This window comes from Aspergillus heteromorphus (genome assembly GCF_003184545.1).
Source record: "Aspergillus heteromorphus CBS 117.55 chromosome Unknown BO70scaffold_35, whole genome shotgun sequence".
In the NCBI taxonomy this organism is placed as follows: domain Eukaryota; kingdom Fungi; phylum Ascomycota; class Eurotiomycetes; order Eurotiales; family Aspergillaceae; genus Aspergillus; species Aspergillus heteromorphus.
Window position 1 is genome coordinate 86,919 of NW_020290440.1, and position 14,105 is coordinate 101,023.

The window sequence follows — 14,105 nt, forward strand, 5'->3', positions numbered from 1 at the left end:
GGATGGAAAAATTATGGAATTATTTCTTGGGAGGCGCTACGTGCACACCCCGGTTGCTGCGAGCACACCACACTGGGGATATTACACACATCCCCCCTTCCGGCTACTCCGCCTTCCTAATTGGGATGTCAATAATGCCCGTGCAGGGATAGCCAGACCCGAGGCAGTGGTCCTGAAACGGTTGGCTGGCAGCAGCTCCACTGTAGGCTGAAAGATAGTACAGCGCAGTTCATACCCCCGCCATGAGAGAAAATGAGGACGAGAGAGAAAGTGAAGCGGACGCCCAAAAATTGGTCCAGCAAGTCCCAGTGACACACAAACGACAGGGAATAATAAGCCGTAAAGCGCGCACGTGAATCCGGAAGGGAAGTCGCCGGGGCTCCGGCAAACTCGGCTGCTGACTCAGCGCTCGAGTCGCGCCTGCCTGCCTCGACCCGCCAAAAGTGAAAATTTCAGTCTGGCGGTGCCTTCCCCTTTCAGGCCACCAGGGCTTGGCGCCCGCCGGCTCGGACTTTTTTTTGTTTGGGCCTTTTCTTCGTCTTCTTCCCTCTCCTCGCTCTCTCTCCTCTTCCATCCACTTCCAACTCATCCTACTTTCTCGGCTTTTCATCTCCAATCCATCAGCTCTGAACGCTGTTGTCTCGTCAAGTCTCCTCCTCAGGCTATCCCTCGTGCCTGCTGGTTCCCCATCTTACATTTTGTTCGCACTCCAACCACTGGTGAGTTAGTTCCGGGTCCTTCTGCCATTCCTCCATCAGTGTTACGAAGCTGACCGTGTCCTCTTTGTGTCATCCCACAGAAGAACCACCCCGCTGGTTTCTCTCCCCACCCTGCCAGGGAAAACCACTGAAATAGTGTCGCTCGAGAACTTGTCTATGTATTCGTCCTCCGTCAGAGATCTCGATCACCACCTGCCGCTCAAGCTGCAATCGTTTCGCTTCACGTCGAAACCTTGTAGCATACATTCGAAGTCCTGTGGCTGAAGCTTCGGGCTGCCTTTTCGCTGTGTCTATCGTTCTCCTGTGAAACGATCCCAACCGCCACCATTCCGCAACCAGGAATATCCCACGCATGTCTTGTTCTTTCAAGATATCCTTGGTCCAGAATCCCTCCCGCCTCTTTTTAATATAACCCTCTCGCTTAGTTTCGTGAAATCTCCTCACTCAATCAACCGTCATCATGGCCACTGTCAACATTCGCCGGGATGTCTCCGATCCCTTCTACCGTTACAAGATGGAGCGCTTGCAATCCAAGATTGAAGGCAAGGGCAACGGCATCAAGACTGTCATCGTCAACCTGAACTCCGTCGCCCAGTCTCTCAGCCGTCCTGCCTCCTACGTCATCAAGTACTTTGGCTTCGAGCTGGGTGCTCAGGCCAACGCCAAGCCGACCGATGATCGCTGGATCATCAACGGCGCTCATGATGCCCCCAAGCTTCAGGACTATCTGGATGGCTTCATCTCCAAGTTCGTTCTGTGCAAGAAGTGCAAGAACCCCGAGACAGACGTCGTGATCAAGGACGAAAAGATCTTCTTGGACTGCAAGGCCTGTGGACAGCGCTCCGAGGTCGATGCCCGTCTGAAGCTGAGCACGTTCATCCTCCGCAACATCCAGACCAAGGGAGGCAAGAAGGACAAGAAGGACAAGAAGGCTCGTCGCGAACGAAACAAGAACAATGACGCGAATGGCGACAAAGATGGCAGCCCTGGAGATAGCAACAACTCCGAGAACGGCGATGACGAGAATGGCGACGTCGCCCTGGAAGCAGGAAGCGATGATGAGCTGACTCGCCGTATCAAGGCTGATGCCAAGCGCATCGAGGCCGAAGATGACATCGACGATGATGACTGGGCCGTCGACGTGTCTGAGGAGGCCGTCAAGGCTCGTGCCAAGGAGCTTCCCGATGATCTCAAGCGCACGCTTGTCCTCGAGGACGCCGACGAAGAGGGTGCTGATGGCCCTTCGGCTTATGATGAGCTTGGTAGCTGGGTTCTCAACGCCGCTTCTGAGAAGGGCGGTGTCACTGCCGTCAGCGACGTGGATATCTACATGAAGGCCAAGGAGTACGGAATCGAGAACAAGCACAAGACTGTGGCCGTTCTTGCTCAGACCATCTTCGACGAGAAGATCGCCAAGCAGATTCCTTCTCGTGCCGGTCTGCTGAAGAAGATGATCACCTCCGAGCGCCACGAGAAGGCCTTCCTGGGTGGCACCGAGCGTTTCGTCGGCAAGGATCGTCCTGAGCTGATTGCCCAGGTCCCGGCCGTTCTTCTCAAGTACTACGAACACGACCTCATCTCTGAGGAAACCCTCAAGGCATGGGGCGCGAAGGCCAGCAAGAAGTACGTCGACATCCAGACCAGCAAGAAGGTCCGCAAGGCCGCTGAGCCCTTCCTCCAGTGGCTCGAGAACGCCGAGAGCGAGGAAGAGAGCGAGGAGGAGAGCGACTAGACCAGCGACATAGCTTCGTACGGTCGCCTGTCTGCCTACTGGGCATGGTTTCGGGACTCGTTTGAGTTGCACTTTGCTTTTTTTTGTCTGCTCCTACTGGTTTCACTCATTTCGAATTGGTACAGTTGAGGATTGCCTACTGTTCTTGTGTTTGAGCTTGAAGTTTGAAATCGAAAAGACCAGAAAGAAACGTTGGGCTACTATTAGTTATCAATCAACCACCTCTTCGCTCATGATGCACTCACTGTAATCGAGTATTTTGTAGTATGAACTCAGTATCAACGCACTGCCTCCTTTACCCAGGTCTTCCTGGTCTAGTTTGGTAGTTATGGTCTTGAACGGCAGTGTAGAGTCCAGTTAAGTATCGGTGGTTAGAATCGGCAGTGTCTTCACCTGAAAATACTTATAAGCTATTTAGTGAGTCCCGTTTGCCTCTGCATTACCTCATAACATTACTGATCATCACCATCATCATATTCCCAGATTTCCCTAAGCCAACCATCTTGCTAGATATTCTCAAGAAGTACATACACCGTCCCCAATTACTATTAACCTATGAAGAACAAGTCATGTCTAAGTCAGTTTCCGGCCAGAGCATATACACCTCATTCCAGAAATCGACATCTAGCGCCAGCCCCAAGAGATCCAACTCTGAGGGGCCACTGATCTCATTCCCATCTACCACGGGCGGTTGAGAAACCGAATTTCCATATGAAGAAGTCTCCTGGTGCACACTGCTACCTGAATCCTCCCAGAGGATCGCTGCCCGGCTGCTACCATCCCAAGACCCGGTCTGGGTCCAGCTCCGATGCTGCGCGAGAATCTCATCGACCTTACCGCAGAGCCCGCGCACGATTCTCATCGCGTTCGCCGCGGCGGGGAACTTCGCGCCGAAATGCTCGAATACCGCGACTGCGAGATCGATTGCGTTTCGGATTTCCGATGTCAGGGGCGTGGAGGGGTAGATCGTTATATATCCGATTAGGGTTATGGTGGCGTTCCATTGGGTGTGGAAGGATTCGTGCCAGCCGGATAGGATGGTGGTTTCGGTGATTATTTGGTGGGTGAGTTTGGATAGGGCTATGGCGTGGGTGGCGCAGCGGGTGATGATGGGGTCGGTGGGTAGGTTGGGTAGGGGGGGTTGGTGGTTGGTGAAGGAGATTAGGGGGCGGTAGAGGTTGGTGTTTAGGTGGTGGTAGGTCAGTTCGAGGAGGATGCGCTGGCGCTGGAGCCAGGGGGGGATGAATTGTTCGATGACTAGGCGGGTGCCGTCGGTGGAGAAGGGGGTGCCGTTGTTCTGGCGCGTGAGTTTGAGGGCATCGGGGACGCTGTCCGTCCAGGCTTGGATGAGCTGGGTGTGTTGGGCGAGGACCTCCGCGCCGGATTGCAGTGCACAGGGGTTATCCCAGATGGTTTGGCCGGGTTGTAGCTGGAAGTCTTTGTTGAAGAAGGCGTTGTAGGCTGCTCGGATGCGCATGTAGAGCTTGGTTTGGTGGAGGTTGAAGCTCAGCCAGGTGGTGTTTTCGCCGATGGGAACGAAGGTTGATCCGGATGTTGAAGCGGTCGAGAAGGTATCGCTGGGGAGAGCTGGCGTGGCGTGGGAATCACTGAGCATGAAGGGTCGCCCGAGCTTCATCCCCGCTTTGCTGTCCATCAGATAAACCGCCCACCATAGACGTCTTCGCATCTCGCGGTCTGGTGTGGACATGCTTGGTGGAGGATCCACGTGGAGACCGAGGATGTATGCCGTGCGCACGGCGAGGCTCACGGAGCTATCCATCATGTTGTGGAAAGATCCCCCGCACAGGTATACTGCGCAGAGCAAATGGCATTGCAAGGTGGATAGTGTGGGGCTTTCGAGCTCGTAGGTTAACAGGGTCTGTCCGCGCCAGTAGTGCCATCGGCCGGCTACTAGGGCGTCTTTGCCATCGAGAAGACCGGTTTGAGAGTCCAGGGGCAGTGTGGAAATGTGATATTGCATGCACATGGCAACAACGATATCGACCAGGGCTGATGGTTTCCGTTCCTTGCCGCCGGCAATCCATAGGCTCTGATAATGCTTCTTGAAGTGAGCCTCATCCAGGATCGGAAACAGTGAGACATGGAAGGTCTGCCAGAAATGGTTGATGAAGAAGTCCTCCTGTAGGGGAGTTAGATAGACGCAGCTGCTGGATGGAGATGTACATGTTGAAGGGAAAGGCGGATGGATCGGGCTCTGATCGGGACCCGTCACTGGTCGGTCAAGAAGTCTGTTGTCACTTGCGGAGATGGGAAGGAGTTGGTGGGCGGGTTGCTCATGGTTGAAGTTGAGACTTAGAAAGCCACTGAGACGTTGGATGTACGAGTACAGCGACGACGGTCCGAGCCAGAGACTGTTGTGGGAGCGTGCAGGACGGAAATGTACGCCCCCCCAATATTGCTCTGCAGTGGTATTTTCTGCAAACCCCGAGGCCAATGCCGTCGGTGTCGGTGTTGATCCTATGTGAACCGCTGAATCTGAATCTCTATCTCCATTGCAATTGCAGCGGTGTTTAAGTTCCGTTTCGAGTTCCTGGACTTTCTGCTTCAATGACGCAATCTCCTGGTTTGCTTGTGCCAGGGTAAATGCCGTTGGTGCACGGCTGTTGCTGCATTCGCTCCCACTTCTCACGCAGTTGGAGCACGGGGTTTGGCTATCGTCACATCTGATACGACGTACTCGGCAGCTACCACACGCTCTGGCGACTTGAACCCGTTTCCGACGATGGAGGGGTATGTGCTGGTTCTCGGAGCCTCGTCTTTGGGAGGCTCGTGATTGAGAATCCATGGTATGTAGTCTTCTGGGGCGGTTGCTCGTATGGGAGGAATTGGGGGGGGGGTTGACGGAGTTGCGGGAGGGCGTAGATTATATCGACTCCGGCACTCCGGCACTCGAACATGCCGCACTCCGCAACTCCGGCCTCTAGTGCTTACCATCCGTCACCCCCTCCGTCTGCTCCGGGAGGTGAGCCTGTCTGTATGTACTATACCCAGGCACATGCAGATGAAAGCGAAACTCCGAAAGAGACGGCTCGTATCCCACCTGGTATAAATAGAAGATGAATCCTCCCAGTCGGAAAACCATCAGCCTCGAACACAAAACTCGAATATAAAAGAAACATCATCATCTGGTTTTACCATTATATCCAGAGTGACAACAACTTCCACTTCCAACCTACCTACCTACAAATCCAAATTGAACATCATGCCGGCCCGCAAAGCCCTCATTTCCATCACCTCCGCCAGTGCCACCCTCTTCGGTGGCAAGGAGACAACCGGCCTCTTCATCGTCGAAGCATTGCACCCGTACAATGCGCTCGTGGAAGCCGGCTTCGAAGTCGACCTCGCCTCCGAGACAGGCAGCTACACGCCAGACTGGCTGTCCCAGCAGCCAGATTTTCTCAACGGCTCCGACCTCGACACCTGGAACAATGTGAACAGCGACTTCCGCAAGAAACTCGACAATATGCCCAAAGCCTCTGAGGTTGACGGGTCCAAGTACGGGCTATTCTTTGCATCCGCAGGCCATGCTTCTCTGCTGGACTATCCAACTGCCAGTGCCTTGCAGAACATTGCCGAGCAGGTCTGGGCGAATGGTGGCGTCGTGGCATCTGTCTGCCATGGCCCTGCGATTTTCACGAACTTGCTTGACCGGACCACTGGGGAGCCGATTATCAAAGGAAAGAAGATCACTGGGTTCACGACAGAGGCGGAGAATACCATGGGCATCATGTCTGAGTTGAGAGGTCTCGGCGCTGAGATGGTGGAGGAGCTTGCTGCGCGTTTGGGTGCTCAGTGTAAGTGCCGATGCAATTCTTTCTGGTGATCTTGATGAGGTGCTAATTCTGTGAATAGATGAGCGATCAGCTGGGATCTGGGATGATTTCCATGTTGTAGATGGGCGACTCGTCACCGGACAGAATCCAGCCAGTTCCACGTCCACTGCCAAGGCTGCCATTGCTGTGTTCGACAAGCTATAGATGACGCAGGGAGAATACTCGGTGACTGATTTTCATGAGGAAGGTGGCGGGGATAGGACAGATATAGTATTGAATATTGCCTTATTATTGAACCCCAGATTTTGCTAAGATACTAGGCGATGTATCTGGCTTGTATGATTCTGATAGACATTCTGCGTAGACAGACCCCGGTCGGATTGACAGTGAAACTAATCCCAGGTGGGTAAGTAGTAGTGAAGCCTTCCTCCCTCTTGAACCCCGCTTTCTTTCCCTCTTCTCCCAAAATCATCTTCATTATTAATGATGTCCGCTTCCAATCCCACCATTGGCCTAGTGCAAGGCTCATTTTAGACCGCGCTCGGATATGGTAAGCTGACAGCCTGGCCCTGCGCCGCCTCTTCCTCCGGGTCCTTCATTCTTCGTCTGTCTTCCTCCCTCTTCCTCCCGACAGAGTTGGGTACCTAGCCATCACCTCCCTACGGCCTCGTTCCGTTCTCTTGCCATATGGTCCGTCCAAACCTTGATATTTAATTTCCAATTCCTTACTTCTATCGGGCGTTACTGCTGACCTTTAGATTCCTGTGGTTGCCTAACCGCCGCAATACTGGTGGTTTGGTGGGGCTGCCCGCGTAGGCATCACTACTAAGTACTTGCCGGTACCACGCAGGGCTGCGGCTGGAATCGCCCGCCAGTTATGAAGCCCGGGAATAGTCCTTCTGGCGGGACCTACGACGACTCCGCAGACCAGTTTGCTTTGTCACGGTTCAAGCTCAAGTCCAACTTCTCTTTCCTTCATCCGGAGCAAGCACTGAATACCCGTCCTGCAAAGGCACCAAGCAACATTCCCTGCCCGCAAACATGGTGGGACTGGTAGACCTCCCGAGTGAGATTCTCTTATTGACATACCAGCACCTGGATGATTTGTATGATGCATTGCGTCTCCGTCGCAGTTGCCGGAAACTGCACCTTCACTTTGAACCGGGGAACCGACAGTCAATTGTCAAGGCCATTCTCGTACGAACTTTGCCTTTCCCTTTTTTTCTCTTTTCTTTTCCCCTTGCGCCTCTTTTCTTCTCTTCTTCCTCGCGCGCGCTGTCTCTCTCTGTTAACAAAGATTGAGACGGAATGCTACCCATCAGCAGAGAAACTCGGACTATCAGTCATACGATCACGATCATAAAAACCTGAGCAAAGGTGATACAAGGAAAGCTTTGACTCTCTTAGCCGACGACGTAATTTATCAAGCACAGTGTATTCCCAAGATGGCCTGCCGATGGCTCGCCATGAAGGTGATCATGCAGAGAATATCTGTTACTTATCGTTGGGATCGGGGCTATACGCTAGTTCGCGTACTGCTACGTATCCCTAACGCGCATGAACAGAACACGCTTTCCTGGGCAGCTTGGAATGGCCTGGAGGAAGTTGTCCAGCTGTTGCTTGACATGGGGCCAGGAGTAGGGTTCAGCAACTGGGAACACGATTCTGGTGCATTAATCCGGGCGTCCCAGCAGGGCTACGAAAGTATAATCCGGCGGTTGGTTCAAGCCGGGGCAGATGTTAGGGCCAAACGCTACGATGGCTGCACAGTCCTGCATCAGGCGGCGTCACATGGTCACTTGGGGGTGTTGAAGATGATGCTGGAATGGGGTGCGGACATAGAAGCCGAGACTTATTGTCGTCGAACTCCTTTAGCAGACGCCGCCACTCATGGGCAAATGAAGGTTGTGATTGTTTTGCTAGAGATGGGTGCTAATATCGAGGGAGCAACGACAGCCAACTCCAGAACCATGTATAACACCGATGTCAATGCCCAGCAAGCCAGAAGCCCGTTGTGGTGGGCTTCGCATGAAGGCTACCCAACTGTCGTGGCCCTACTGCTGGAGAGGGGTGCATATCCGAATCCCAGGTATCCGTGCCATTGCTCGCCACTTTGCGTCGCCCTTAAGAACAAAGCAGTGGATATAGCCTTGATGCTTCTCGAGAAAGGAGCAAATCCGGATTTATTCTGTGACATCTGCCACAGGGTGCCGCTTTATTGGGCAGCGGAGTTGAAAGACGAAATGTTAATGTTATTTCTGATTAACAAGGGAGCGAATATTGAAGGCAGAGGCCGTCTTGGCTGCACACCTCTTATCAAAACCTGCAGCTCGGACGATTATGAAGCTGGACAGCTACTTCTGGCGAACGGAGCTAGTCCACACGCGAAAGATGATTTCGGACGCACGCCCTTGCATTTCTCAGCTACAAAAGGCCTGCTGCCAATGATGAGACTCCTGTTGCAACAAGGTGTGGACGTCAATGCCCGAGATATCTGGGGCAAGACGCCCCTAGCAGAGGCGGTTCTCTTGGAATGTCCGATATCAACGGCCCTGCTTCTGGAAAATGGCGCAGACCCTAACATCGCGGATCGAAATGGCGAATCACCACTGAAGGTGTCTGTATCTGCCCATTCTAGAGGTATAGCACAACTACTTCTGGAAAATGGGGCCAATCAGATTGTCGATGCGGCCAGCAAAACCCCATTGCATCTCGACTAGAGAGAAGACCCTCCTAAGGCTACTACTCGGGGCTACCGTCGATACCGTATTCTGGCATGGTTACGAGGCAGTACGTCAGGTAGTGGCTCATCACGGCATAGTCCGCCTCTTGCAGGATATAATTGAAGGCTGGAACTATAATACTTGTTTCTCGCCAGGCAGCCAGTCTTGGGTCTATGTAACAATCAAACATCTCTAACATGCCTCTCAATATAATTCCCTTCTACCTACAACTTAGCACATACGACCATAGGGTGTGGAGAACAGGGCTTCCCGTCCGCTCAGCCGTACTTAAGCCACACGCCGGGAGGTTAGTAGTTGGGTGGGTGACCACCAGCGAATCCCTTCTGTTGTATGTTTTTGCCTTTTTTTTCTTCTTCTGATTGGTCCAGAGAGTAACACAACCATAATAAAAAAGCGGGCGACCACCAGTGTATCTCCCGCTATCTATGCCTTTGCTCACCCTCTCTCTACCTATCTTACTTTTTGGTGGTGCTCACTAGTTGACTCGGTGACTAGCAGTGAATCCTTCCTGTCCGTAATTCTTTTTTTATATATAATCTTTTGACTTTGTTTGGTACAATTTTCAATGCTTGGGGTTTTTGTTGTGCTTGTGGGAGAACGGAAGGGGGTATCGGGTATCTTGGGGTGCTTGTGAACCTGGGGTGTCGAAGTATTCTTTCTTTTTTTTTTTTTTTTTTTGGATTAGCGGTGCGATGAGGGGGGATAGATACCGTGGGGCTACGGGGTGGATGGGTGGATGAATAGTAGTAGTAGTAGTAGTAGTAGTAGTAGTAGTAGGTAGGTAAGCCTAGTCTACTGAGAGGCATACCAGATCCATCCCAGTTCAAAGCCCAGCCTTCAGAATAGGGTGTGCTAGTCCAATTCTACATACAGATCTCAAGACACCAGCCAACCAGCCTACCAACCAACCAACCAGCTCAAATTTTGATGCACATGATATTGCTATCCTGAATTAAAACGCAACCTATATGTACTTAACTCAACCCCAACATCCCCTCAACCACCGCTCTAAAAGACCATTTCTGCGAACCTCAGCCTCGTCCCCGGTACAGACCACGCCTTCAACGGCTCCTCATCCAAATCCACGATCTTCGAAACACTACTCATCCTGGTCGTCGCCGTCGTCCTCTTCCTCCTAGCCAACGATAACAAACTCACCACCTGAGCCCTCTGCTCCTGGAAAATAAACCATGTTAAATCCGCATTCCACGTCTCCATTACCTGGATCACGCTCTCAACCGACTCGATCTCCACCCGCAGGGAAGGAAGTCCGGACTCAGGTGTCGGGTGGTCTTTCTGTACTTGGGAGCGAGAAGAGTAATACTCCGGTCCTGCGTATCTGACAATCCACGCACCAAGGAACTCGCAGATCCTGTCGCCCATGGATAGCGGGAGGCGGACGTGGGCGAGCAGAGTAACGAATAAGGGCACCATGGCGCGCCAGAGGGTGTGGTGGGGGGTGAAGCTGCGGGTGCCGTGGGATCCGGTTGTAGTGAGAGATAGGGATTGCGTGAAGGTGGAGGTGAAGGGGAGGGAGAGCGATGTATCTGGATCTGTGTCTGGATTGGAGGGTTGTTCGGCGGAGGTGGAGGTGGAGGGTTGCTTGTGGTTGGCCCGTCGTTCGATGACTTTGTCGGTGTCCTGGCGGACTTTTTCCCAGGCGCGGATGTACAGGCGTTCCCAGCGCGGGAATTCGGTTTCGACCCGCGAGGCCATGAAGTCGCCGGCGGATTTGCAGATCGTTTCGATGGCTTTGCAGGCTGTTGTGGAGACGAAGATTTCTTCCTGGAAGTCGAATTCGCTGGCGTTCTTTTTGAGGCGCGTGGATGCGATTTCTGGGGGGGTGGGGGCGTGGGTTGGGATGAGGGTGGTGGAGGTTGAGGAGGTGGTGGAGGAGGTGGGGTCGCTGAAGGAGGTGGGAAAGCTGATTCTGGATGCGACGGAGGGCCAGAGGTCGTTGATTAGGGGGAGGAAACTGTTCTCGTGGGGGGAGAGGGTTGGGAAGACGTCGATGAGGATTGAGAGGAGAGAGCGGCGTAGGTATGGGGAGGGGGATGACATGTGAGATGGGATGGATTTGACGATGTGGAGAAGAAGCGTGTGTGATTTGGTTAAGGGCTTCTCGCTGTCTTCGGGTTCGCGGGGTGGAGGGAGCGGTTCATCGGACTCTTGCTCCTTGAGCAGCTCGGAAAAGGTGTCTGGATTGGGGTCGATGTCTGGGTCTTGCTGCTCGGCCTTTTCGGGCTCCCTGGTCCAAGGTTTTTTCGGATGCGAAATCATCTCGTCAGCCTCGCCAATCTCTTCGGCCAATTCTGCCCGTTTTGCTCTGCGATAAGCAAGGTCTTTTGCCAGCGTTGACATTTGAAGTTTCTCGTACTGCTTCTTGCGGTGATTAACGCCTGCGTTTTCTGTGCCATCGCCGATCGCGAGGAAGGATGGGCTTTTGGTGCCTTCTTCGACAATGGAAGCCAGAGTCCGGAACATCATCTCCACGAGCCGAGGATATCCGTGGTACATGTCCAGGATGCTGAATATAGAGTCTACCAGATCGTCCAAGTAGGGGACTAGCCGCACCCCACATAGTTTCACCATCATTAATAAAACCTGTGGCGGGTATGGTGATACATCAAAAGTGTTTAGCTTCAATGCCACTGAATTCACAAGGTAGTCGACGTTTTCGATGATCATCGTGCTGGCGTCTCCGTAATTGCAAGCGGTGGTAAGGATGTTGAGGCACGTCATAGCGTGCTTCTGAAGGCTCGGGTTGCTGGATGCGAGTAATTGAAGGACAGGGTATAGTGCGTCCATCAACTCGGGACGAAATGCCTCCCCGAGCTGCTGTGCCTGGAGGGCAACGACTTCCAAGGCAAGTGCCTGTACTCGCCAGTCACCGAGCTCGTCGGCCAGCGGTTCGTTAATTATGGACAATGAAACGTAGTATAGCTCTTCAATCATGCTAGCTCTTGTCAAATTTTGGCTTGAAGGTTCAAGCTCATCTGATGAGATGAAGTCGTCGAATACTGACGTGAGTTGGGTGTTGCTATTGAGAAATGACAGTGCTAGCCAGAAGGGTGCAACGAGCGAATTCCCGTGCTCTCGGTGAACTCGGTTAATGATGATTCGTGTGATCTCATTTCCGGATTCAGATGCGTTGAGCTTGACAATCATGGACCGCAGATCATCGAGTGTTTTTTGCTGGCTCCTATGTTCCAAGATAAGTGTGGGAAACGAGGAGGATTGACTCCCATTATGGAGGACTGCCAGAGTCTGGTTGTCTGAGATACCAGATCCTAGAGGCTGGAGGGCATTTGTCGATTGATTGACAGCGACTGCAACACTATCGCATATTCCCGATGCCAGGTTATTGACAAGGATGTCGGATCCCGATTGAACCTGCGATAGTATCTGAAACGCAGTTGAAATCTGTTTGACTGCCCACTGTTTCGCCGTTTCATCGTTGCTCTGCATTGTTCTGGGGAAGGCAGTAACCCAAGTGTGGAGAGAGTTTTTCAGAGAGTCTACCACCACATGATAAGTGGTGGCAAGATGCTTGAGTGCCATAAACGCCTCATTTGGTGTTTGACTTTCATCCACATCCGCTAACACGACGACAGTCTCGACAATGATAGGCAGTGCCTCCTGAAGCGTGTTCTGGCAGTCCTCCACTATCATTAGGCAAAGTTCAAGCAGTGCAGCCTGCACTTCAGGGCGGTCGTGTCGCCTTATCTGGATAACATTTGCGAGGGCAAGTTTTATTTGTGTGGACGTGGCTTTCAACCAAGACCCGTCAAGCACGAGTGGATCATCTGCCTTTGGGGATGGAGCCGACTTTTCAGGAACTTTTGAGGCACGGTCGTTTAGCACCATCTTCACTAGATAATTAAAGATCTGTAGACAAGTCGACAGGAGCCTGAATGACCGTCTTATTTGAGTCGTCGGTTTTATAACTTTGGTCAGAGTTGAGACTGTCCGCGGCATGATGCTGGCCAGCACCACCCGATCTGTGATGCGCTGAAAGAGCGCCTGGAGTGCCTTGGCCGCAGAGATGCAAAGCTCATCTGACCCTTCATCCACAACACCTTCGAGTAAAAGATAAACCGTTTGGTCAACGACAGTTGCGGTGCCAATCTCGTGGTAGACTGTCTCTGTCGCCACGGGTCCTTCCAAAGCATTGAAAATGACCAAGAGGCAGTCATATCCCGCAATGGAGAGTTCCGGCGATCGAATCTGCGCGGATTGAGTTTCACCCGATTTATTCGGTGTCCCACCCACGATCAATGTCAGCAAGATCATGAGCTGCTTGCCCATCTGGGGGGATAGCCGTCTTCGCCATCCCTTCCCCACAAGGATTCTCAAGCATTTGACGGACACCTCAAGGGAATTGACCGGGGTCCTCTGGGTTTCGTTGAAGATATGGCATAGTGGAAAGAATGCATATTCCGCTAGCTTCTCATCCAGCGCGTCCTTATCCGCTAATTGAACCAACACTATATATAGCGAATTGAGAGCCCGGAAGACATCATTTGGCGTTGCTTGGTTCCCACGAAACCGCAACCCCACAGCACTTAACTCGACGCATGGTGGTTTGAGCTTCGGCTCTTATTAGCATGTCGGCCTATGACGACGTCAGCGGAGTTCGTACCTTAGTGAAAGCCTCTTGACGAGACATCTCCATGATCGGCAGAGGGTTTGGATGCTGGCTGGAAAGAAAAGCATGAAGGGCCCTTCAGCCATCAGAATCCTTCCGAGGTATTTGAGCTTTCTGCACCGAAGATGAAGTCGAGAGTTGGAGATGCAGCCGCGGAGCCATGATCGATAATCTCTCGCCGCCTTGACTTCCCCGCTTTCTGCCCGCAGTTCGGAGCGGTGAGTGCTGAGGTGTTTGCACTGTTTGAGAATCCTTCTCCGCTCTTGCTGCAGCAGGCAGCTGCATCGAATGCGGCGTAGTATCTTTTCAAGTCTGAAATTTAAAACCTCTCAATTGCTTTGGAGGTGCACTTGCCATGTCCAGTGATAATAGTTAGCTGCAAGCCATGAAGTTGACCGCGCAAGCCCCCAGCCGATGTCGGGAAGGCTCTCACGTGACTCCAATTAATCTCGCGTCACGTCACGTCGC

At 52.6% G+C, this 14,105-nt stretch overlaps 6 protein-coding genes across 6 annotated transcripts; 4 read left to right on the top strand and 2 right to left on the bottom strand.

Annotated features, from left to right (window-relative positions):
- Positions 1-976: 976 nt before the first annotated feature.
- On the top strand, positions 977-2,706 carry BO70DRAFT_151499 (translation initiation factor eIF5). Its single transcript, XM_025538213.1, has one exon. It carries the CDS (start codon positions 1,180-1,182, stop codon positions 2,449-2,451), a length of 1,272 nt encoding a protein of 423 aa, XP_025395332.1. The 5' UTR covers positions 977-1,179; the 3' UTR covers positions 2,452-2,706.
- A 212-nt stretch (positions 2,707-2,918) lies between these two features.
- BO70DRAFT_344725 (Zn(II)2Cys6 transcription factor) lies at positions 2,919-5,285 on the bottom strand. Its single transcript, XM_025541471.1, has one exon. The coding sequence runs from the start codon at positions 5,255-5,257 to the stop codon at positions 3,005-3,007; it is 2,253 nt and encodes a 750-aa protein (XP_025395333.1). The 5' UTR covers positions 5,258-5,285; the 3' UTR covers positions 2,919-3,004.
- Positions 5,286-5,435: 150 nt separating this feature from the next.
- On the top strand, positions 5,436-6,542 carry BO70DRAFT_390256 (class I glutamine amidotransferase-like protein). The gene is made up of 2 exons (XM_025546140.1): positions 5,436-6,266; positions 6,325-6,542. Exons 1-2 carry the CDS (start codon positions 5,675-5,677, stop codon positions 6,447-6,449), a joined length of 717 nt encoding a protein of 238 aa, XP_025395334.1. The 5' UTR covers positions 5,436-5,674; the 3' UTR covers positions 6,450-6,542.
- Positions 6,543-7,723: 1,181 nt separating this feature from the next.
- Positions 7,724-8,320, top strand: BO70DRAFT_300519 (ankyrin repeat domain-containing protein; the record flags this gene model as incomplete). The annotated part of the gene is made up of 1 exon (XM_025539671.1): positions 7,724-8,320. A coding segment is annotated over one exon (597 nt), but the record flags the coding sequence as incomplete, so codon positions are not given.
- A 366-nt stretch (positions 8,321-8,686) lies between these two features.
- On the top strand, positions 8,687-8,926 carry BO70DRAFT_257880 (ankyrin repeat domain-containing protein; the record flags this gene model as incomplete). The annotated part of the gene is made up of 1 exon (XM_025538871.1): positions 8,687-8,926. A coding segment is annotated over one exon (240 nt), but the record flags the coding sequence as incomplete, so codon positions are not given.
- A 1,022-nt stretch (positions 8,927-9,948) lies between these two features.
- On the bottom strand, positions 9,949-13,736 carry BO70DRAFT_323058 (uncharacterized protein). The gene is made up of 2 exons (XM_025540571.1): positions 13,632-13,736; positions 9,949-13,585 (listed from the first exon to the last, which is right to left on the bottom strand). The coding sequence occupies exons 1-2, from the start codon at positions 13,662-13,664 to the stop codon at positions 9,998-10,000; spliced, it is 3,621 nt and encodes a 1,206-aa protein (XP_025395337.1). The 5' UTR covers positions 13,665-13,736; the 3' UTR covers positions 9,949-9,997.
- Between the last annotated feature and the right edge of the window lie 369 nt (positions 13,737-14,105).